General features: G+C 38.7%; 1 protein-coding gene across 5 annotated transcripts in view; it reads left to right on the top strand.

Moving 5' to 3' along the window:
• Positions 1 to 20,638, top strand: part of MAP3K20 (mitogen-activated protein kinase kinase kinase 20) — a 90,013-nt gene that overhangs the window by 18,840 nt on the left and 50,535 nt on the right. For all 5 annotated transcript variants that reach the window (XM_014880149.2, XM_014880150.2, XM_088168027.1 and 2 more), the window contains 5 exons: positions 10,247 to 10,334; positions 14,570 to 14,671; positions 15,430 to 15,495; positions 16,426 to 16,454; positions 16,572 to 16,709. In XM_014880149.2, the coding sequence (XP_014735635.1) occupies positions 10,247 to 10,334; positions 14,570 to 14,671; positions 15,430 to 15,495; positions 16,426 to 16,454; positions 16,572 to 16,709 (423 nt within the window). The remainder of the gene's footprint in view (positions 1 to 10,246; positions 10,335 to 14,569; positions 14,672 to 15,429; positions 15,496 to 16,425; positions 16,455 to 16,571; positions 16,710 to 20,638) is intronic.

The following is a 20,638-nucleotide window of genomic DNA, read 5'->3' as shown; positions in this document are numbered from 1 at the left end:
TGAGAAGCTGTGGTATATGGGATGCTGTTATTCTTCCACGCCAATTTGAATGTACTTTTTGCCACCAAAACATCATGGAGCTTCTGATCCCTGGATCCACCTTGTGAGCTCAGTTCATTGTACTGAACTTTGCTAATCTAATCCTTGTCGTGCTCGGAGCGTAAGTCAGTCAGTAGTTATGCAAAGACTACAGGCACTGCTGGAATAGGAAGAGATGCAAATTCTCTCCACTGCACTCAGATTCAGATTGGAATCGCCATTAGCTGCAGCATGATGCCTTCTGTTCAGCTCTTTAGGTACAGCCCAGGAGAGAGGCTTTATTGTTTTCTGCACATGATACTGGTCCTGAAAGTTCCTGTGGTCCCATATATATACAGTTCCTACTTCCATGTTGCTGTTTCATTTATTGCAGGTCCTAAGCAAGCACACTGCAAGGTGATGGAGGAAGTAGTGCAGGTCAGTGGTTTTGTAACCACAGAATAGATGATCTTCATTTTGTAACTTTTAAATGTTATTCATTCCCCATTAGGTATGTGTGATAATCCTCTCATATTAGTAAGTACAGACGTAGGTAGCAGTTACGGTACCTCTGATTGTTCTGCCATAACTTTGGGGAAGGAAATGGCTAAATATATTTTTTTCATTGCAGAAGAGCAATGAAAAAACGGAGTTTTGACTTAATTTGATATCCTGTAGTGGTACAGGACCCCTGTGAGTTCTCTGTTCCTTGTAGGTCTGCAGGACTCAAAGCAACTGCCTTTGTAGGTCAGACTGTAATCAGTCTTACTCTTCTAGATAGGTTCTTCTGGATTTCCACTTTCTGCAGAGTTCAGAGATAATGGTATTCAAGTTATTAACTTTAAAAATGTATTTTGAGGCTGACCATTTGTATTCTTATATAAGAAGGATTAGAAATGAAATAATTGTTATTGCCATATCTGTGTAAGCTGAGAGCTATAAAGATACTTAGATAAGATAGGAAGTTCTGTGTAAAAGAAATTTTAAAAATAACACATAGAAGTAAGGGAAAAGCTGAAGTTATATGTCAGAAATACATAGTAGAGTAATACTGATAAATGTGGATTTATGACACTAAAAGAGTTTTTAAAATATTGCTAGTTTTCCTCCAAGGTTTTTATCTTAGCCATTGTTTTACTTGAAATTTTTTAGTTCTAATGGAAAAATGATTGAGCTGCCATAAAGGCAGCATGAAGAATCCCAAGAAAAAATAAACATGAGGTACATGTTTCGTAAAGATAAAAGCTTAAAATTTGATGCATTTTGTATAGTTTTATTTTTTGACCATTGCTACCCAATAGAAGTAGCATTTGAACTAAGTTTCTAAGTAAAATACAATTTTCATTGTGAAGAAGAGTGGTTTTTCTGAAAAGAAGGTAGAATTCACCATGGTTCATGCTGGATTTTTGGACAGTTTCACATGAAACCGTGATGTATGCCATTCAGATAATGGTGACAGCTCATTTTCCTGAAAACCTCAGATTTGTGAGGTTGTGCTTTGGGGTAGGTAAATGTCAAAAAAATGCCCCTCATCCGTGGAGGACTCATTCACTTCAGCAGAGTGCCAACATCTGTAGTTGACAACTGCTTTCCTTTCTGTTTATGCCTGCTGGTCACAGCTGTAATTTCTGTTTTGAAAGCTTTTTTAAGTTAGGTGGACTCCAGGTCGGGAGCTATTCATAACTTTTCTTCAGGGGCAGCTCAGTTTTGAGTGACAGCTGGGGAGAGCCTTGTGCAGAGCTTTAGCAGCTCATGTGGAAAACAAAACCTTGTGGCTCCCTGTTAACATATAACAGGTGACACATCTTGTGAAGTGCTTTTTTCATAAGTGTGAGCTCAGCCTGCCTGGTTGAGCAACATTTTCTGGAATTATAACATTCGCTAGGATTCCAATAAGAGGGATTCCCATCAAGTGTTGTCCCTGTCATTAGCTATAGTAGGTTTGATTTATCCATTCTAAGACAGGCTTTAAGTGAGTGTTCATCAAGAACATGATGGTTTTTTTTCCCTGTGGTTAAATTACAGTTTTCATGATTAAGATGGAAAAATAGTTCATTGTAAAGATCACAGCTGCTTTAGAGGAGTGGATCAGAATGCATAAGTACAGCTGTTGCTGTCTCTGTTGCAGTCTATGCTAATTGTTCAGCAAAAACCACTGTATAATGATATTTGACTTGTTCTAGGTTATCTAATCCAGATTCCTTACAAATACCTTGCAGACCTGAGAAAAATCAGTCCTCAAGTTAAATATATATGGCCATGGCTCCTTGAGAGGGGATTCATTTTGCCCATCACCTTCATACCAAAATGCCTTTCCAACAAGGTGCTCATGAAACCTACAGTGACTTTGAGCTCAGAAATAATTTCCTTGGATATTTTTCCATTTTTGGGTCTGGAATGATCCCTGTGTTGCACATTAGCCGTGGTATCTTCTCACCTGGGGAGTACGCCAGGAGTTAGAAAGTTTCAAGTTTTGTTATTCTGTTGCATTTTAGGAATGTTGAGGATTTTATTACTGTTCTCTATAGTCAAAGCCGGTTTGTGTTCAAAGTGATTGCAAGTAACTTGGAAAATTTCCCAACATTGGAAAGCAAAATGATGATTGCTGAAAATAAACAGCTCTATGGGAGCTCAGGTATTTCAGCCCTGCTGTTTAGTCCACTCATCTATTGTTTCTACCCAATTGCTGGTGTTGCTTTGCAGCTGGAGGCACCTTAGTACTCCAAATTTGCCTGGACTAAAAATTACAAATATTGCGGACATTGCTCATTTCTAAACTCTTACACCAGTACAAATACATAGTTATTCATGTTCTGAATGGTTTTTACTTTATATGAATAACAGTAGTGAAATCCAAACTAAACTTATTCTGGGCAGATCTGCCTTTATCAGATACCTTAATATTAAATGCTCATACAATCTTATGTTGTATGCTGCAAAATATAACAGCCCTGTGGGTGTATTTCTACTTGAAATCTGTCTGAAAAATGAGTTATTTTTCCATAACGTTAGTTTCAGTTGTTTGTTTGTTTGTTTGGATTTTTTTGTAAATGGCAGCATAAATGTAACATTTTTTCAAGCTTACTAACCATACTGTAAGGATTTTCTGCAGAAAGTTCCTCTGCTTAGTTTCATGAGTCTGTTAGCAGCCTCATCTCTCACAGATAGCAAGTTTTTAACCCTCCTCACGAGGAAAACCAACACCATGATCCTGCAATTTCTTGGACAGTGCTGTGTGGGCAGCACGTGGTCATTGTCCTGAGCTGGTGGAAGTCAGAGGGAGGATTGAGCCCGTTAGCTTGGTCTCATTCCCTCTTACTGCACAAGGCAGAGGGTCTGCTGCCACATCACAAGGACAAAGCCCCTGTGATTTTTAGAGGGACCAGCCTGCTTTTCATGGGCTAAGGAAGCCTTTGCAGTATTTTGACAGGCATGTTCTGAATTTGATAGCTAGTACTTTTAAACCCCTAGTGTTCAAATTATCCATAACGTACCAAGTTCTGTGCAAAGGTTGCTGTAAAGAGCTATACTTGATGGTCAAAATCCAATACATTTTACTACTAACAAATCTTATGGTGTTGCATGATGCAAATTAACTATTTTAAAGTAAATTTCATAAGATGGGGTGAGCCTAGAATCGAATGCAATAAATTTATGTTTTAATTCCTTATCTGCGGTACATTATGATAGTTTAACAGAAATTATCTGTCTTGGTAATGTGCATTTTCTTTCTTCAATATTGTAACCTTAGAGTCAATACAAGGTATTTAAAGTGTGTGTTTATATCAGAGTATTTCCAAAAATGAGATTTTTTTTTGGTGGTATACACCAGTGAATTTAAATTAATGGTAAAATAATTATATAGCAATGAGAATTTATTAGTTTTCTGTACATTTCTGCTTTTAGTCTCTGGGATTTGTAGCAGTGTAAGACATCATTTTGAATGCAAATCTGATGCTTTGAAAGATTTGCTCAATCAAAATGCTTCAAAGTGCAAATTTTGTACGTCATTGTAGATGTATTTATGAGAATTTAATTCTGTTACTTACAGAAATGCTGGTGACATCGATCTGAGAATGTAAGTTAACTCTTTTCTGTGCAGTTTAAGAAAGAGGATACTGTTTCTTGTTACAGCCTGAATATAGAGGCTGTGTTGTAAGACATAAGTGCTGACAGTTTTAACATGTAAATGGCCTACAGAAACCAGCATTTTTGGGATAAGTTATCATCTAAATGAATACTAGAAAAGAAAGCCAAGCTCACACAGCTTTAAGTGCCATGCAACCATTGTTTTAAAACTATGATTGCCTATGGGAAGAAATGGTAACACGTGTATGCTGGGAGTGTGCCCATGAAGCACTTGGTAACTGCTTATTTGCAGGTAAAAAAATCTCACTGAGGATTCTTTGGCTTTGTCATGTTCATGTGATTATCCTCTTGCATTGTTAGCATTAAAGACAATTTAATAGGTTTAACAAAAATTCTCTGACCTGGACAATCAGTATCCTTTGCTTGTTATTTAGGGCCCCCAAAGCACAAAATTCTTGTTTGTATTTTTTCCTTAGAAAACTTCATGGCCACAGACAAATCAGTAGGCAAAGGCCTAAATTTTTATTCTGTATCTGCCTAATTTTATTTTTAGTGTTCAGAACTATAATAATTACTTACCATTCCTGCTATATATATAATTCTTGGTAATAATTTATGTTTCTGAAATTCTCTTAGTATCCCTTTATTGCATATTGAGAAAACAATTTGTTAGCACTGACAGATGCTGTTTGTCTTAGTATTTAGTCTGTAAAATGATGTTTTGAGCTTGTTCACCTGAAGAAACTGGTTTCATAAGAGGTATCATCCTTTATTAGACACCAGTAAATTCACAGGATAGAATTCAGGAGACACTGGAAATGGACATAGACTGGATATATTTCTGAGCAGGAGTCTAGAAATAAAGGTGTGGGATTTATATGTGTTAGTATTCTGTATCTCTTTTGTATGTGGTTGCCACTAATAGAATTATTTTACTAAAGCATCATCTGGCCTCTTCCAGCTGCCCTTGTATTAGACTGTAAAAGCCCCTGAGAGTAGCTAAGTTGCAACTCTCCCAAGAACATGACAAAGGTGAAAGCCTTTAAAATGCTACAAGACTTACAAAAAAAATCTTTCCAAAGCTGCCTTAAGTGTATCTAAGTATCTCCGTAATAAACATGGCAAATAGTTGTCTGGAAAATTAAATAGCCAGACTTGCACAGTGTAATAATAAATATTCTAAGGAAATTAAAGAAGTTGTGTTAATCAGTTTAAGTAGCTAACCATGTGTTACTCAGTATTTTTGTGTGGAGCGAAGGTGCCACTTGCTGTGTGGTTAACTTACAGAGTTGGTTGGCTGCTGGCTGATGCAGAACTCTCACAAGGGGCTTAAGCTATTTCCTGTGTTAATCCTAAACCAGTGTGCTCAGACCAGGGTGGAAAGATACTTACTTTATTCTTTCCAGTCAGCTGTTCCAAAGGCACCTGGAAGAAGTGGTGGTTGAGTTGCTTTGGGCTCAGTTTGTCTGGACCTATGCAAAAAAAGCATTTTGATACTGAAAAACTCTGTGAACAGATGTTCTTTTACAGTTCCAGCTGTGCTGCTGGAACAGACTGCCCAAACCCTTGATCATTTCTCTTGACTATAAATGTGAACATAACAAATTCCTAATATATTTCCAAGGAGAACCAGAGTAACTGAAATATGCTGAGTTGTTTGGTCTTTGCTAACTTTAACTGCCTTGGGATAGGGAGCTCTAACAAGAGCAGCTGCAGCTGCTATGAGGAGCTGTCAGGCAACAACACAGCTGTATGCAAAGTGCCTCTGTCCACATCCTTACTGTCTTTGCGGCTGCAATTAAAGATCTGACGCTATGGCCTTGTCTGATTCCCAAGTAATGCCAGCTCAGCATCAGGTGGCCATTGCCCACATCTGCAGTCAGCACCAACCTTCAAGACCTCATCAGATCTTAGCTGCACTAGCTGCTTTTGCTGCACTGGTACAAGACAGAGCAAAAACAAGTGAGGGCTTGGGTCATCCTGGTGAGCTGAGGTTTGTGCTGCTCATAACGACACCATGCTCTCCAGCCAGCTTGCTTTGTCCCCTCATCTTCTGCTGGCTGTGCTTAGAATTTGTGTTTGTGATTTCTGTCCAGCAACTGCTGAACCCAGACAAGACCTGGAGGAGGACCTTGTTTTTACCTGCTGAACCACCTGAAGATATGGTTATTCATGCGTGGTTGTTTGTACTACAAGGTTAAGAGCAGTACTAGTGGGTCTACCAGCACCTCTAGGATGATGTCAGTCCTGGATGATGTAACTGTCATTTTCACATATGTCAGTAAGTAGAGATTAAACAGGCATAAAACCAAATTACCTGTTAAACACTGTGATCCATACCATGGTTCACAGGGCACAATTACACTGTTTGTACACTTAGGGATTACCTGAATTCCAAACTCTTGTACCGTAATTGTTTTATGAATTGAGTTTGATTTACTGTAAGTCAGTAAGTGAGAATTAAATTAAAAAGTTTTCAATGTAATTTGTTCTGACCTTGGATTTTGTGTTATTTGAATTATGTAAGCAGTGGATTAGGTTTGTTTAGAAATCTAAATCCCTTTGCCTTCAAGAAATGGTGTGCAGTCTGTAATCCCTTCAGCAGGACTCAAGGGAGGGACATAATTTCATCCATACCTGTGATGTAAGTGTAGTATGGACAATTTTAGCATAGTTTGATGGTCAGTAACAGGCTGTTGCTGACATGGCACTAAGCATAATATTCAATTCTCTTGCTGTTACCTTGTGTGTCTGTGTCTGGGAGTTTGTGTTTATGTTCAGCTGAGCTCCACTAGTTCTGCTTCAATCCAACCTTTTAAAAGAAAATTGTGTCTTTCACACCAAAAACTAATGTAATGAAGTAGTTGAATACTTGTTACTTGTCATCACTATTTAGGAAGCAAATTGGTGCTCATTTGGCTTGCATAAGATAGACAGCAGCTTTACTGAGGGAGGACTGTCATGCCCAAGCCAGCAAGGGCTGCCTTTAGACAGATAGATGCCTGACAGGATTTTCTTCCAAGCATTTAGGCATTTTGGATTAAAGTACAGTTTTGATGCTTAAAGGTGATTCTAAATATTCTTGTTAGTGTCTAAGAGATCTTTGAAATACCAGTCCTTAACCACCACTTTGTAATTTGCTATCTGAAAGTAATTTTCATTTAAATATGGCACCTTCTTGTCAAAGATAGTACAAAAGCTTCAAAGATACAGACTGGCTTGCATCTGATTCTCACTGTAAGGAATAAGTGTCTTTAAATTGGCTAATAGAGTTCACAGCTGATCCACAGCAACAGAAAAGAAAAAAGCATGAAAGGAATAGTCTAGAAGCACTACTGCTAATAACAGCAGAGTGATTAAAAATATTTAGAGATTTCTTTGCGATATAATGGTCCTTAGGAAAAGTTGGAATTTTTTTTACCCCGCAGTTGTTCCTTGTCATATCTGTGGGCAATTAGAAGTTAGAAATTCTCTGGATTTCTTAGATGGAAGCTTGCTTTGGTATCTGTTAAATCCCAGATTAGAGTATGAACATCCAAATGAAAGTGATGGTATTAGCTGTGGTCGACACAGAATTTTTTTCATACTTCCGTAATGTGATCTTAATATATATAATGTAAATAAGATAATCTTAAAAATATTTTTTTTCATTTCCAAGTGATAAAAGCACTGTGTGTCAATGTGCCTGTGGCAGTGAAGTACTCATCTTCTTGGCCCGATACTCACATTTTGATTGTAGTCCTTGTCATGGTAGCACCGGGTGACTGGTCGGTCTGGGGTTTGCTGCAGTGCAGCCCCTCCTGTTGTCCACTGATTCTGATGGGCTTTCACTGGATCCAGCAGCATCTTGTGTGAGATGGAGAACAGTCACTGGGTTCTGCACATAGTTGTGGTGGGATAGGGAGCTGTGGAACTTGGATTAGTTAATCATGGGACATTTTTAATCATTATCCGAAAAGATTAGTCTAGTACTCCGTTTATAGCCAGGACCTAAATATATTTATGCTATGGGAAAACTAAATATGAGACCCATCAATTTAATTCTAATGACCTGTTGAAGTACTTGTGTTGTAAACACCACAGCAGATGGTGTCCTCATTGCTTTGAAGACATGGTGTGTTTTAAGTACTTTACAAGAAGATGGTTTTATTCCATTCCTCTGACCAAGGCATTAATGAAAAGGTGGTTTAGATAGTTTTTCTAACTGTGTTATTACTGTCTCATACCAGAATATTCAGATAGGCAGTCAAGGAGAGTGAAGTCTCCTGGTAATCTGCCAGTCATGCTTGTAGGAATCAGAGAATTGAATGCCCAATTGAGTATTTCCTAAGGATTACACAAACATAATATGAAAGTTTCTGAGGTGGAGATTTGAGTGACTCAGTGGTCACCTGCATCCTCCAGCTGAGGGAAGGAGGTTGCAGATACAACTCCTGCTTCTGCTGCTGCAAGAGTCCCTTGTCCTGGGAGGGTGGTGGGGCTGCAGTTGTAGGGCAGAGCTCCTTCTGCTGGCAGATTCCTTCACTGGCTCTAGGAGTGTTGCTGTTTACCTGCAGGTGAATCTTTCCACATTTGCTTAGATAGCTTCCAATTATTTTGTGGCCTTGTAGATTCATTGAAAACAGGAAGGCTGTAGCAGTTTTTATGCAGAAACCAATAGTACATCAGCTACTTATATTCTAATAAATGTAGATCTATAGCAAACCAGTATTTGTTTGGCCTGTGTTTTATAGGTGGTATCATGTACATGTGCTTAATTGCATGATTACAGATAAAGGCATTAGGTGACTCAATGTTTTGCTACTGTTGTTGCTTAAAGACTTTTTCGAGTAACTTCACCATAGTTTTGAAGACCTTTAGCTAATGCTCAAACATTTGCACATATTCAATTAAATCTTAACTATAGCTTTGAACTGAACTTGGGTTACACTAACTCTTCATGCTGCTTAGCCTGCTCAACAAGAAAAACAATATTACTGTGAAATGAGTAATCTTTTTTCACAATACCAGAAAATTAACTTTTAAAATGTGTGCTGTTTTCAGCAAATCATACTGCAGAATGACTCACCTACAAGTCCACAAAATAATTTAATTGGCAGTTATCTGAGAACATGTATGAAAACTCACCTGTGGGTAAACAGCAACACTCCCACTGCAAGTCAAGAGATCTGTGAAGGGATCTGTCAGATACTTTTGATAAGTTCTGAGGAGTTGTGATCCTGTTTTTGTTAGGTGCTCTTGCCTGGTATAGAGTTAACATAATCTCAATGTCTTTAAGTAAAGCATTACTGTAGGGGAAAAATATAAAATAGTACATATCTGTATTTGCATAGTATGTATATTTGTGTAAAAACATGTGTCTAAAAACCGTCGAGTATTTGTTTTGATACACTGCAGAGATGAAACTGTTGAGAAACCTTCCAGGAGATACCTGACTTTTTTTCTTGAAAACTACAGGGCGTACATGTCTTAATTTCTGTAGATGCAGTCTCTTGCTCAAACCCAGCAGCATTGTTCAAGTGGAATTGGAAGGTTTTGTATATTTATCCAGAGCTGCCAAACATCTGTAGTCTGCTTTGAGGAGCAGTTTCAACTGCACTGCTGGGTATTTGGCAATCTCAGGCATGCTTGCTCTGTGTATTTAATCAGACTCCACAGCGCATGCTTGGAAATTCCACATTTCCAGTAAACATTGGATGGAGCTGTGTGTGCATGGTATGCTGTAACAGCCTGGAGTGCTGGACTCACTGAACCCATGGTACTTTGTGCATAAACACAAATTCTGGATAGGACTGCTGCTGCTCTGCCAAAAATCCCAGATCTTTCTTGGAATAAAGTTTTCCAAGATCTTCAGATTTTCCAAAGACTTAACTTCCTACATCAGTGCCTTGGCCATAAAAGAATAGTTTGAAATTTATTTTTCCCACCCCCCTCAAACATAAAAAGCATTCATCTGCCAAACACTTTTACTAGGTTTTCAAATGCTAAGCATTTGTGAACAGTCTTTCCTAGATATGTTTGTGCTTATATATATATATATATATGTATTGTATGCTGTATGTGTATGCCCACAAATAAACTATCATAGTAAAAGACCCATTCTGAATTGTCTAACTTGTTTTTTGTTTGTTTTCAACAGGCAGAAATACTCAGTGTGCTCAGTCACAAAAACATCATTCAGTTCTATGGAGCTGTCATTGAACCTCCAAATTATGGCATAGTTACAGGTAATGATTGTTGTCTGACCTTTTTCTTGACTCTGTAAAGCTGCAGTTTTATAAAGTTATCTCCAGTGTTACCCAATTACAGTATTTCGCTAATTGTTCTGGTCTTCTTTAAATGTTAAGAGTGCTTGGCCCTAATTGCCTCAAAGAAAATGGGAGTGCTGGAGGTGGCAACCAGGCTGGGAGCATAGCTGGAGACAGCATGCAGGCAGGTGAGGCCTAGGGTGTTCTTAGTGCACAGATGCAGGACTCCATTAGACAGTACCTTTCACTGTGTTCTCTTACCCTGTTTGGAGAATTGCTTTTCTATTTTAATGTCACAAAAGTAGAGGTTTTCATGATACAAATTTCTGGCTGGTTCTGTGAAGAGGGTGGGCTGGGCATCTGCTCAGAGCAAAGCTGCCCCATGAGTTCTGCCTGGATTGAAAGTAGGAGAATTTGCATTTTGAGGGTCACAATGGGAAGAGCTTGAAATAGAGTCAAAAGTTTATAAGACATTGTAACACAACTCCCTTTATACATTGGAAACTAGGTTTCATTTGTTTTGACATTCCTAGAATTACGCAGAAGTTGTTTTTTGTGGTATTGGGAATTTTTGTTGGGGGTTTGTTGTTTTTTTTCTATCACTGACTTAAGCTTCCTGCTCTTATCTTGGGAGATGGTCCAGATATAGAATTTTCTCCCTTTCCTCTATGGGACAAACTACATAAGATAGGAGTAGAAAGTAAATCCAAAGCAAAGAAATTTCCCAACTGCTCAAACATATGTTTAGAGAGATAAAACCCATGAAAGTGTGGATTAGGAGACATGTTTTGGCATGTCTGTAACCTTTCAAAGTTCAATGTGAAGAGTAGTCTTTTGCATGTGGCACAATCTAATACCAATTTAAGTCACTGCTGGTCAGGTTTTTATTGGTTCTTAGATGGTGGTCAGAACTTGTGAAAATTCAGTTATTTCTACCTGCCTCTTAGACTTCTGGTTATCACAGCAGATGGCAGTGTAATCCGGTGGGAGTGCCTCTGAAATACCGCACGTTTCAGGGCTGGGGAGCTTTGCTTGCTCCAGGAGTATCAGCCAACTGGAGGTCATGGTGTGGCAGTCAGCATTCCAGAGGTGCTTGAGGTGACCACAGTCTGCACCACTCAGAAATGCACTGATGATGGCATATAGACAAGAACTTGAATTCCTTCTGGAAGCAATAAAATTAATAAAAAGCTCATAAATCAAGTAATGTAATTTTACTATCCTTTTTAATATAAGTGTAAACCAGCAAGCAGAGTAGCAAAGGAGAGGTATAATCAGTGACCTGGGATGATGTGTGGATCAGAAGTCTTCAACTTAATCTCACAAAAGGTCAATGTTTGGAGGACATACGACCTGCTTACCAGTGCCAGGACAGGCAGCAACTAAAGTAACTCACTGTGCTATTGAGAATGGGAACTCTTTAACTGCCTATGAGACTATGGTGTGTAGTTCAACAGCTCTATTCCACAGGGAACTATGGTCACATCTGGCTAAAGAAGAAAAAGGTTTGGGGAGTTTTTAGCAAACTGTGTTGATTCTCCATGCAACTTCTAAGGAGACTCAAGTCCTGTAGGTTGGAATGGAAGCGAGACTCCATTTCCCCACACCATTTTCAAATGAGAGAATGGCTACTGAAAAAAGAAATGTTAATTACACTTCAAATGTCTTTTAAAGAGATTTTCACTTTGTGATCTTCTGGATGGCCTTCAGTATTGCAGACAATCCTGTCCTTAGTCAGAGATTTGTTTCTTGAGAGAGAAAATCCCGAACAAGGAGATATCTTGAGAAGTTAATGTTTATTCAGAGTGATGGAGATGAGTGCATTCAGCCAAGTATTGGCATGTACTGAGCATTAGCTGCATGTAATGTCTTATGTGGGATTGGTAAAGATTCTGAGAAGGGCTACAGCTGGAGTTAAAAAAAATGTTTTCCTGCTGGGATGTATGTCAGTGTTCCAGCTGATCCTGCTGCCCAGTGAGCTGCTGTCATGGATCACATCATTCTAGATGTTACTGGCCATCTCTGTCAGCAGCAGTCTCAATATGTAAGTTTTAGATATGGCTTTTGGACACAGCTGCCTCATCCCAAAAGCTTCTCAGAGCTTGTGCCTCCCTTGCACAGAACCATATGTGTGCCACAGCCCATCACAGAGTGGGTCCAGTGTAGCAAAATCAGAGCTTTTCTTTCTAAGGCAAATATTTCTTTTCCATTATTGACAAAACATTTTCCTTGCAATATGATTTCCAAATCCACAAGCTCCTAGTAAATATCTGTGGCACATAAGTGTATGGAAGAAATCCTAACAGCGGAGCTTTGTAGATTGAAGCTTACTTACCTCTGTTCACACAAAGTGGCAAAGGGCTGGAGGAGCTGAGTTGTCCCTGACCCTGGTAGATCAAATTATGCATTGTAAAGGCATGCAAAGCATGCAGCCAACCTGTTCCTGAAGAATCCATTTATACGACAGATGATGACCTCATGGGTAAAAAAAGCTTCTGTTTTAATTGTGGAAATGTGCAGGTCAGCAGCTTACTCCTCTCTCGGTGACATCAGAAGCAACACGTCTGTCCTTTCATTGGGAGGTTGTGCAGCAGTGATCCCAAGCTAACTTGCCACTCGAGTGTTTATTTTCAAAGGACTTGCTATTTTCTCCCTCTTTCATTTAGCACTGGAGTCTTCCCATCTGGCCTGCCATGTTCTAGGCTGCAGATTCGGTTTGGTCTCAGTTTTCTTCCCCGTGCAGTGATCTCCCAGTGGTTTTGATTCCTTTGGTTAGGAACAATGACAATTTTTGTATGCATTTACCCGAACATGTATCAATCATTGATTAATATTACTATTATTAACAAAATTCAGACACATTTGATGTAGTCTTAAAGGCTGATTTTAGGATGTAGTCTTAAAGGATGATTTTGTGGTTGCTTTGAAATGATAGGAAGATTTTGAGAGTCTTCTAGATAGGTTCTAAGTTCTGCCTAAGAAGCGCATTGAATAGCCTTAGGAGAGAGGGACAAAAGGCTTAAGTTGCTCCTTGTATGCCCCTGGTCTTTGTGCTACTTGTGCTGCACTGGGTGGCATCTGCCTTCCCTGTCATTGCAAACAGATAAAAGAAAATGTATCAGCTGCTTCATCTTACAGGCCTCCTGTTGTGTTTTTGGTGAAACATTAATGAAGTCTAAATAAGATAAAGCTTATTTAATAAATACTGAGCAGAAGAGCTACAGCCTTTAAACTGCTGTAGATGACCTGCAGCATAAGGAAATCTGTCCTGCTTATCTCAGGGTTATACTTCGAGGTTCATCCTTCCATTTTTTTCATGAACAGATGATTTGGTCTGCTGTTCTGTTTCTCCTTGGGGAAATAGGAAACTTTCTACTTGCAAACGCATTCTTTGTAACAGAACATTATATATTTAGTATGTGGCTTTACTTTAAAAAAATAAATTAAAATTATGTTTTGTTATGGGGCATCATTTATACTGCTTTGTACTGCTTACCAGTGGGGAGTATCCTCTGATTTTGGAAACAATAAGATGAATCTGATACCACCAAAATCATCTGTTAACTGCTGTTCTGATCAAGAGTGGCTAATTCACTGTTCAAAAAAGTAGAATTTTTTTGTTACATGAAGTGGTCCTGTAGAGATTTGAGTTATCTCCAGTTTCACACCTAAATGTGTGTAGGGCTAGCTAGCTTGTTATTTCCTGCTTTAGGCCCCACAACTCTGACAGTCAGACTGGATTCCATCTGCAACATTTCCAAACACCAGTGGGTCCCGAACGTCCTTGTTTGTACCCACAGAATCCTGCTCTGGGATTCTGTAGGTATAGTTAAGGGAAATAAGAAAAAACCATCAGCTTGTCCTGAACAAGGAGCATGCAGAACCTTTTACTCAGGAATTTGAGCTGCTTTATCTGATCTTTCTTGATCTTTCTTTGGCCAGCTCTTTCTAATGCCTTTCCATTGTAATGCCTGTTTTTCTATGTGATTACACTTTTTTGTTTGTTTTTTCATTTTTTGTTGGTAGTAGGTTATGTCTGCATTGGGATAATCAGATAAACTCTCCTACTACACTGGTAATAATATTAGGCTGTTGAACCCAAATTCTTTGTCATTAAGCCAGAGGTTGACTGCTTTCTGGAACTGGCAGAGTTTCTATTGCATCTTTCAAGTTAGGTGCAATGTTTTTAAACGTCTGTTGCTGTTTTTTAACAGAGTATGCTTCTGCTGGCTCACTGTTTGATTACATTAATAGTAACAAAAGTGAAGAGATGGATATGGATCATATCATGACCTGGGCCACTGACATAGCTAAAGGTAAGCAAGAAATACTGCCCTACACAGCCAAAAAATGTACAGCCTTCCTTAGTCAGGAAAGCCTTCCTAGTCCTCCTTATTCAGATGGTAGCAAAACCGATCAAACATATATAAATAAAAAAGCAAAATCCGTTCACTGTACTCTTTAATATGTTCCTTGTTTATTATGAATCCAAAATATTCTGGAGTGAAAATGACTTCTGTGAGTCAGTTCTGGTGTGTCCCTAAGTCCCAAGAGGGTAATTTTGCTGATGTAGAATAATTATGAGGTAAAGTTCATAATTGCCCTTACATTTGATTTGATTTGGGGCATTTAAGGAAGCTAAGGGCTTATTCTCAGCAAACATACTACAATTCTGCATATAATAATGTAGCTGTTCCATCCTTTGTTTTCTCTGTGACTGACCACACAAGAATTTATGTAAACTAATGAAAAAAAGTATATTAATATGTGACTTAATTGTGTAGACACCTCCTTAACTCTATAGTTCGAGAAAATAACCACATATGATGTTAAAAAACATTAGCATATCCATATAGATGCTCTGAGAGATATGTGAGCTCTGCTTAGTGCTTTTTACTCAAAAGTAGATTATGGGAAGCTTTGCTTCTCCTTCAGCACATCAATATTATCAATATGGTACGCAGGTCTGGCAACTCAGAATGAGTACAACTAGTGGGAACCAGGAATCATGACTGCAGATATGTGGTGGCTCTGCTCAGCCTGTCTAATTAGATTGTTCCTTTGTTTTGTATAGGAATGCACTATTTACACATGGAAGCTCCAGTCAAAGTTATCCACAGGGACCTGAAGTCCAGGAATGGTAAAGTAGCAAAACACTGAAACGCTCTGCATTTACTGTTAGCTGTTAATGTGACATTTAAATCTGTGCCTGAGCTTTGTGAACAAGCAGAACTAACTAATGCCTTGGTTGTCATCAAAGCTGCACTTGTTGAGGCACGGGAAAGCCTGTTCCCTCCTCCCCATCCTGATCCTGTCTGAAGCTCATTACAGACCTGGCATCATCTAGAGCACTGTGGAAGGACTCTTTCAACCTGTGTCTTGCTGGCCATGATTGGCCATGAAAGCTGATGAAGCTTCAGATACTGCCTGGGTACTCCTCACTTCTTTCTTCTGTTTGGAAATGTTGAGTACCAGGAAAGACTGGCAGACACAACAGACTGGATAAGGCCTATTATTTCTTATCAGAAAATCTTGTCTTTACTGTGGCTTCTTTTGAGGTTTGACAGATATTCAGGCTTTTGAGAGATACCGTGTGGGGTCTGTACTTAGCAGTTGACATTAGTTTCTGAAATTTACTGAATATTGCCTTTTAGATGAAACTTCTACTACTAGTGGTGGGATAGGAGAGGCACAGATTTTAATAATGCACACGGTGAGAAAATAGTCAAGAAACATGTAGGTCTCACCTCAGTTGTAGGTTTTCTCTTTCTGTTAATGACTCTTCCAGAGAGCTTCTTGTTAAACCTAACTGTACTGGGGAGAATGAAGTTAATCTATATTGCTGTCTTTTAACTCAGTAAGGCCTGAAAGGTTTGGTGTTTCTTCAGAGGCTTGTAGTTATTGAGCAGGTGTTCTGTCAGCTTCTCAGAGAAACCAGGACAGGTGTGCACATTCATATGCTGGCTCACTTTAGAGTCATTTGTCTTACTGAAAAATGAAGTATTTTGCTGTAAAAATGTACTGGGCTTGCTTTTTGCATTCTTGTAACCTTTTGTTTTTTCATTTTCAGTTGTTATAGCTGCTGATGGTGTGTTAAAGGTATGAGCACTTTAATTATTTATAGAGAGATGCTGCTGCTTGACTGGATATTTCCATGTTTGATGAATGAGGTCGATGCTCTTAATACCGGTTTAATATTTTATTTATTTTTGCCAGATCTGTGATTTTGGTGCCTCAAGATTCCACTCCCATACAACACACATGTCACTAGTGGGCACTTTCCCATGGATGGCCCCAGAAGTTATTCAGAGTCTTCCAGTGTCTGAAACATGTGACACATACTCGTACGGAGTGGTGAGTGCCTCATCTCACTCTGCAGTATGGCAGCTCTTCAGTGGGACAATTCACATGGTGCAAGAACAACAATTCTAAATAAGAACAATAAAAAAACCCTCACTTCCTTTTAAGACTCATAAGACCCATAATTTATAATTATATGCTTGAAAGTGATAGGAAGAACATAGTATCTTGCATGTTTTGTAACATCTGATTAGATTAGCAGCATGCCAGTGTAGTAGGTGCATGTTTTGCCACTATTATTCAGCCTATGTCCATAAGCTTTCAGGAGCTACTAAACAACCTGCATCATGAATCTCTGCTTGTGGGGTTTTTTTTGTGGAGCCAAGGAGGAAAAGGTTGTCTTGTAATAGGAGTGTTACAGGATAAAACTATTAGCATTCCACTTTCCCCAAAATAGAATGTCACTGATTTTTATTAAAAAGTAACTGCTCTATGATCAATCATTTAAAAGATATTGCTGTCACTGTTTGTGAGAATAGACCCCATCTGAAAATACAGAAGCCCAGCCCTGCTTTTCTGAAGGGTGAGGAATCCGATATAGTTTATAAGAATGTCAGGTTTTCCGATTCAGTAATGTGAATTACTTTACTCTGTCCACAGTTAAACTCTAAATTAGCTTTGCTCTACAATACGAAGTAGGCTAGAAATAGCCCTACTGGCCACATCAGTTGTGACTTCTCTGGCAGAGGAAAGAGTAAAGAGTACTGGGGGGGAAAGGAAAGGAAGTGGGGCTGTAGTTTCCATGCATATTGGTGCATTAACCATTGTTTCTGTTTGGATTCAACAGTGTGTGGCAGAATGAGAAATTCTTCACTACCTGTCAAGTATTGTCTCTGAGGAATGGGAGGAGATAGATGTGAGGGAGGCACTGTGGTCTTAAGCTAGCACCTATGGCTATACATAGCTAAGCTGATGTCTCAGTGGAGGGTGACTTTAATTTTTTGCCAAACAGTTGTTTATAGTGAGAAAAATCTTTGAGGCATGATGTGACATGAACAGTGAAAGTTTGCAAGGAGTCTATATTGTCAGATTCAAAATCTTTGCTTGCTTAACTGAACTAGGTCACAAAGAATAAGAGAACATAAGCTAACAAATGTAAATGTTAATGTAAACTGTTGCTGGAAGCAGTCACATCTTATCCACTGAAGGGAAACATTCCAGTTTCAAAACAGAACAACAATGTTAGAGGAAAAAATCCAAACATGGTATTATAGTTCAAGCTGCTCACATAGTCATCCTAGTTTGAATTAACTTTAGGTAATGTTTTCAAAGGGGGAGAAGGTAAGAAATTGTCTAATACCTTATTATGCCAAGTATTAACAGTGCTTTGGGAACAGTATGTTGTGCCACGTTTATTTTACCTCATTCAAAAAGTCAGGTTCCTTTGACAGTTCTGTGCTTATAGGTAGAACTGAGCTACCTTCCCTATGAAAACAGTTCAGTGTTACCAGAGTGTTTTAACATTGTTACGGGTGTGTAGTGCTACTTCAGAATGCCTAGTAATGACTCACGATTTTTTAATATATTATTTTTGAACTAATGTATTCTACTGTGGGTAGAAGCTTATGAATTCCTAAGCACTTAGGAGTTATTACTCTTTTTATAACTGTAGTCTTGGAACACCATTTTCAGAGGAGATAGAAGGGTAGAAATAAAGAATGGCAGTGGCACAAGTTATCTGTTTCTAAAATAACTGATATTAGGGGGTTATATCAGCAAGAAGTGGCCTGAAAATAACACTGAAAGTTGGAATCTCCCTATAATAAGTGTTATGACTACCAGAGAATTAGCTAGGGGTCTGAAAACAAGAAATCTGAGAAAGGGTATTTTTGTCTCTTTAAGTTATTATCATCTATAAAAACAAAATGTAAAGAATCCCTTTTTGAAGTGTAACACTTGCCAGCAGCTTTTGTGCTAGAGAGACAAATCTGCTTTACTTCAGTTAAAGTCCTCTTAACAAAGAACAGAATCCTTTCAAATGTAAACTAGTAAGATGCTAGGAATAGATATTTCATTTGCAATATTTGTCATCTTTCCCATGGTTTTCTTTAATTTCCTTTCTTCTGTTTTTTATCTGACAGTCTTTTCATTCTACAAACCAATCTGTGATTTTAAATATTCTTCTTAAGCTGTGTGCAAGCTTTTCTCCATGAAGTATTGAAGTCTTTCTGTACCCTCATAGGTCTGAGCTGCTTCTCAGCTGAAATGAATTTTCCTTTTTGTGAACAGCTGTATACATGTTTATAGCTAATGTTTAGATTAGCTTGTTCTGCTCTTCATGGATGGTTAAACAGGCTTAGGTATTCCCTGAGATACATAGTCAATAATTTATAATACTGTCATGAAATACTAAAGCTAAATTTTCCAGGAGAATTTATTACCACACAAAGACAGATCTTACGCTTTCCTTCAGCCATGCTGTAGTTCTCTTTTCTGATCCATTTCCAAGTCTGTACTCTAAACAACTGAAACCAAGTGTTACAAGTGATCAACCCTGAAACTGTCTTGTATATCACTGTGTGTTGTTCAAAAATTATTCCTTGCCGTCTCTCTCATTCATTCTATCTCTGTCAGATAGGAAAGTGTATGTGGAATGACAGTGTCACTCTAAAAACTGTTCAAAATCATGAGGACATATGTTCAGAATATGTTATCCTGGCAGAACTGTTTGTAGTGCACCACAGTGTGTGTTTGTGTATCAGTATAAATGTGTTTAATCACAGAAAGCTTATCCGATGTAGATGAATTATTTTATCACTTACAAGAACAAATAAGTAAAACCATTAATTGGCTATTGGTGGCTTAGAGACTGCCATTAAACGTAGCAGCTGTTCAAACACTGCTTTAGTTATGAGAACATATGTTATTTATAGAGGGAATGTTGGCCAGCTCCAGGGGTTATCCCTTACTCTTTTTGAAAAGAATGATGCGATCTTTAACTGCAGTTGGATCAATGCAGAGAAGACAGACCTAATTTTCATGCCTAAGGGCAGTACCTCTGTGAGTGCAATGCTAATGCTTATGCTGTACCTCTGCTAACTGTGGCTCCTGACCATTGTCTGTGAACAGTTTCCTACCAGACAAAGAATATTTGAATATCAGTGAAGGTGTTCAGAGTGTTTTCTTTTCCTCAGATTACTTACTTGGATGTTCCCCTATCCAAATGGCACTTTGAATCTTTGTTGGCTTTGCACTGGTATGGGGACGGGGATGGCGTAGAGGTGTTGTAGGTTTAATTTTTCCTTTGGGTTATTGTCACATAGTTGAGAGGATAGGAATTGAAATGCACAGCCGAGCCGACAGAAGTGTGTGAGGTTTTTCTGAAGACCACATATTTCTTATTCTCAGGTTTGTGTATAGGGTGAACATTCATAGATTTATCTCTCCTTTCTGTTCCTTTATATGCAAAGATGAGTCCAACATCTTCAGAGGCTGCAGCTTACAAACCTATAAACTATATTAAATGGCCTTGCTTTGTTTTTCATCATTGTTTCTAGCTTGGCTGTTTTCTCTCTGAGCACCTGCTGTCCATCATCACAGAGATGTGATGTGATTGGGAAAGCAGGTGGTCCTCCCCATCACAGGTGGGAGGGGCAGTTAACCATGTCAGTCTCAATTAGATTATACTCCAGAAAGGAAAGATAAATTGATTTCCATATGAAGTGAGCTGGGGAGCCAGTTCTGAAAATGAACAGAGTGTACCTCACAATAAAGAGGCTGGGGTAAGTTAGGTTGAGGTTCTTGTCTGCTGCCAAATCACCCTGGGGAGAGGAAGAGGCAAATGAGAATGCAAATGGGTACCCATTTACTGGTTTCTAGAAGACTGCTGATGCAATCATTCACCTTAGCTGATGATTCAGGGTGGCTAGTCCATGAGAAGGAGTTGAAACTCCTGTAAAACCGAACACAGAGACTCACCATTG

The sequence above is a fragment of the Sturnus vulgaris genome, chromosome 7, assembly GCF_052056855.1.
Source record: "Sturnus vulgaris isolate bStuVul1 chromosome 7, bStuVul1.hap1, whole genome shotgun sequence".
Lineage (NCBI taxonomy): Eukaryota > Metazoa > Chordata > Aves > Passeriformes > Sturnidae > Sturnus > Sturnus vulgaris.
Note: the sequence above shows the minus strand (reverse complement) of the source record. Positions and strands in the feature narration are given on the sequence as shown.